At 32.2% G+C, this 3,778-nt stretch overlaps 1 protein-coding gene across 1 annotated transcript in view; it reads left to right on the top strand.

The window, feature by feature from the left end:
- Positions 1 to 1,946: 1,946 nt before the first annotated feature.
- Positions 1,947 to 3,778, top strand: part of tmem214 (transmembrane protein 214) — a 13,800-nt gene continuing 11,968 nt past the window's right edge. Inside the window, exon 1 of the mRNA XM_016539364.1 lies at positions 1,947 to 2,226. Coding sequence (XP_016394850.1) covers positions 2,091 to 2,226 — 136 coding nt within the window. The 5' untranslated portion in view covers positions 1,947 to 2,090. The remainder of the gene's footprint in view (positions 2,227 to 3,778) is intronic.

Consider the following 3,778-nt stretch of genomic DNA (forward strand, 5'->3'; position numbering starts at 1 on the left):
GGTTTAATGAAGAATCCAGACGACTCGATGATGATGATGATGCAGTGACACTTTCACACACACACACACACACACACACACACACACACACACACACACTGATGTAGCGACACACACAGCCAAGGTTATCAACTAACATTTTTTTTTTTGATTTGGGCTCCAATCAGCTAATTTATTAGAGAGCTTGACGCTTATGTCATTTGTTTTATTTGCATTATCTTTAGAGGGGTTTTACTGTAGTTGCGGTGAATGAAGTGGACGCTAAGGATGGAATCCCAGACAAAGCGCAGGTTAAATCAGCCTCAAATCAACATGAAGCCTGTTTACTTTCTTATTCTGTGTTTCTGATCTTCATACATTCTCTGTCAGTTGTTAGCTTCATGCTGACTGTAAAGAGTTTGTGTGTGTTTAAATCATTACTGATAGTGCAGGTGTGAGAGTTTTATTTATTTATGAAGGAAGCCGTCAAACGGCATGAATACGAACAGCTAACATTGAATGAAAAATTCTCTAAATTCATAATTTTTAGCCATTACTAACGGTTAACCGACTGATGATACGAAACCAAGTTTTCTAGCTGCTATATTTTAATTTAACATTTCATTCTCAGTCTTTATTATTTGATTGACAGGCCTGTGTCATTAACCCCTTCACCCCTCATCTGCTGTCATGGCAACCGTTTGCAAACATGCATCCATGTGGAGTTTTACTGTGTAAAATAAAACGGTGTGCGGGGAATGAAGGATGTGTGTTTGCTGGTTTATTCACTTTATACAGACATCAGACACTAATAAATGATATAATATATAATCATATCACATGTAATGAAGTTTTAAAGGGTCACAGTGATGGATTTGAGATGTGTTGTGTGTGTGTGTATACTATATATATATATATAAAACATACATATGAGTAAAAAATATTTAGTCAAATAAAATATATAAAAATATGGTCTCTTGTACAAAATTTATTATTTGCACATTTTCATTCATGAAGATGAAATTTAGTTAAGATTAATTAAGCGGAATACCTTGTCAGTTTTTCCACACAATTTTAGTGTTTTTTGTTTTGTTTTATTTTTAATTTTACTTTAATTTTACATTTTCATTATATAATTTTTAGTAAGTACTTTATTTATTTTTATTTTTAAATATATTTATTGTAATTTTACATGCATATGATTTTATTTTTAAAATAAGTGTAAGTGTTCTTAATTTTAATTGTTTATTTTTAAATGAAATTCTATTTTTATGATTTCTAGCGTTTCAGTTTGGTTGTTTTTATTTTTAAATTAATTTACATTATTATGATGTAATTTTTAACAAGTACTTGTAATTGTTTTTATTTTGAAATCATTTAATTTGACATTTTCGTGATAAAATTTTTATTACGTGCTACATTGTAATTTTTAATTATTTAATTTTCAGTGTTTTATTTTAGTTGCGTTTATTTTAAAACTGTTTATTTTAATATTACAATTTATGATTCATTTCTAGTATGTTATTTTCATAGTTTATTGTCATATTACATTTTTGTTTTCATAAATTATTCGCTTTTCCCAATCTCATATTCAAAAGAATACGTTTGCTGGAGTGACGTCACTAACAAAGAACAACTTCGAACAGCGCATCCGATCGTCTGCTCTTTCCTGTAAATGACCAAAGAGTCACGTGCTACTCAGCGGCGCTTCCGATTGGTCAGACGGGTTTGCTCTCCGGCGTTTAGCCTGAGCGCTAGCGGGTTTACGCACTGAAATATCAAGTTTATTACATTAACAACACATTTTCAGACCGCGACATAGCGATTATATAATACATACTACATGTCATTTACGTTTAATAAGTTTGAATGAAACAATACACAAAACAGACAGCACTAGTAGCACATTTAGCCTTGCGCCCTACGGGATCGGTCTGAAATACACTCACTAGCAGTTCTTCCCGCTCTGACCGGAAGCGCTCAGAGAGTGGACGCGCTGGAACAGGAAGCAGTTCCGCGCGTCGCAAACAGACGTGGCAAAAGAACCGTTGGTTTGATCCGATCAACACCGTCGGTTATTGATCATCATTAATTTCTTTTAGATCGAGATTATGGCCTCCGGTGCGAGCAAATGGGAAGTGGTGAAGAAAGGAAAGAAACCGAACATCAGCAGCAGCTCCGGAGGAAAAACTCAGGAGAAGAAATCCGGCCGGAAAGCGCTGAGTGAGGCCAACACTGACAGCAACCGTAAGAGAAACAACAAAACACACGAAAACACGGCGACATTAGCCGAGAAATAAGATCCTAATAACATCTGTCGTGATTAATAACGTTACCTGATCTATATTATTAGTTATCTTTCAAACCATCGGGAGCCCTCACTTTATCATGCTACCACCAAACCACTGAGTGCCAGTGCATTTTAAAACTGGTTTATTCGCTGTTTATGTTCAGAAGAACTCTATTTCTGACAGTTAAACTGTTGTGATGAATCTGAGCGAAGACTCAAAACCAAACAGAATCCAATCAAATAAACTAAAACCAGGTCAGATGAGCAGAGACGCAACACTGCAGAACACTTCTGTTCAACCCCGTGAAGTGCTTTAATTCAAGAACGTTTAGATCTTTGTTTATTTATTTTAAAATATTTTATGTGTACAATATAAAAACAACAAAAAGCAACAACAACAAAAAAGGAGATGTGTGTGTGTGTGTATATATATGAACATAATTGTTTTTGTTATTTTAAATAAAATAAACATTAAAGGTCACATATTTTACACCTTTCTGGAGTTTTATTTTAAGTCTTGATGTCCTCAAGTTATATGAAGAGTTTGGTTCCAAAACGCTATAAATCCATTTTGATTAATTTGAGTAAAAATGTGTTTTCTTTTCCAAGAAAGTGGCGATGAAAACCACTATTTTCTGTTTCAAACGTTCACATAGCATCTTTAGGTTATAATAACATTAAAAATTCTAATCCAGATTTTGATTTTCAAAGATTTATTATAAAATTGTATAATTTTTTTCCCCAAAATGCAATAAATCCATTGAATCAATATAAAAGTTATTTTTCATATTGAAACTGTTGAAAATACACAACATGGTTAATCCACATCTGACAGCCTCTGAACTTCATCAGTACTACTCTCATATACAGGCACTGGACTAAAAATACATTCAATCAGTCATCTTGTTAATGCTATAAATTAATTACAACAATAAAAGAAAATTTCATCAAGAACATGAACAACAACATCACATTAAACCACAGAAATTCCAAAATGACATTTCCCTTACATTCAACTTCCAAAAGTGCGTTCATCTTTGCTAGTCATTCATTTAGTTGATTAGTGCTATACGCTGTATTAACAAAAACATAAATGGCATACATAAAACACTTACACTGACAAGCTACGCAATATCGCGTTCATAATTTGGTTTCTGTAATTTGGTTTCGTCAGTTATCATGAAAAAAGCCAGGAAATTTCAGTTTTGACAATATGGGACCTTTTAAAATAAAAGAAAAAAAAGATTTTTTCAAAGCTACATTTATTATTTTCAATATTAAACTAAATTAAAGCTGAAATAAAATGAATAAAAACTATAGATATATATTTAAAAAAACTAAATAAATAAAATTAAAGGGGTGCTATTATGCTTTTTCACTTTTTCAACTTTAGTTAGTCTGTAATGTTGCTGTTTGAGCATAAAAAAGATCTGCAAAGTTACAAAGCTCAAAGTCCACTTCAAAAGGAGATATTTTATTTAACAGAAATCACTTTTCAAAAACTACAAC

This window comes from Sinocyclocheilus rhinocerous, unplaced genomic scaffold (assembly GCF_001515625.1).
Source record: "Sinocyclocheilus rhinocerous isolate Xijiao unplaced genomic scaffold, SAMN03320098_v1.1 scaffold2682, whole genome shotgun sequence".
Lineage (NCBI taxonomy): Eukaryota > Metazoa > Chordata > Actinopteri > Cypriniformes > Cyprinidae > Sinocyclocheilus > Sinocyclocheilus rhinocerous.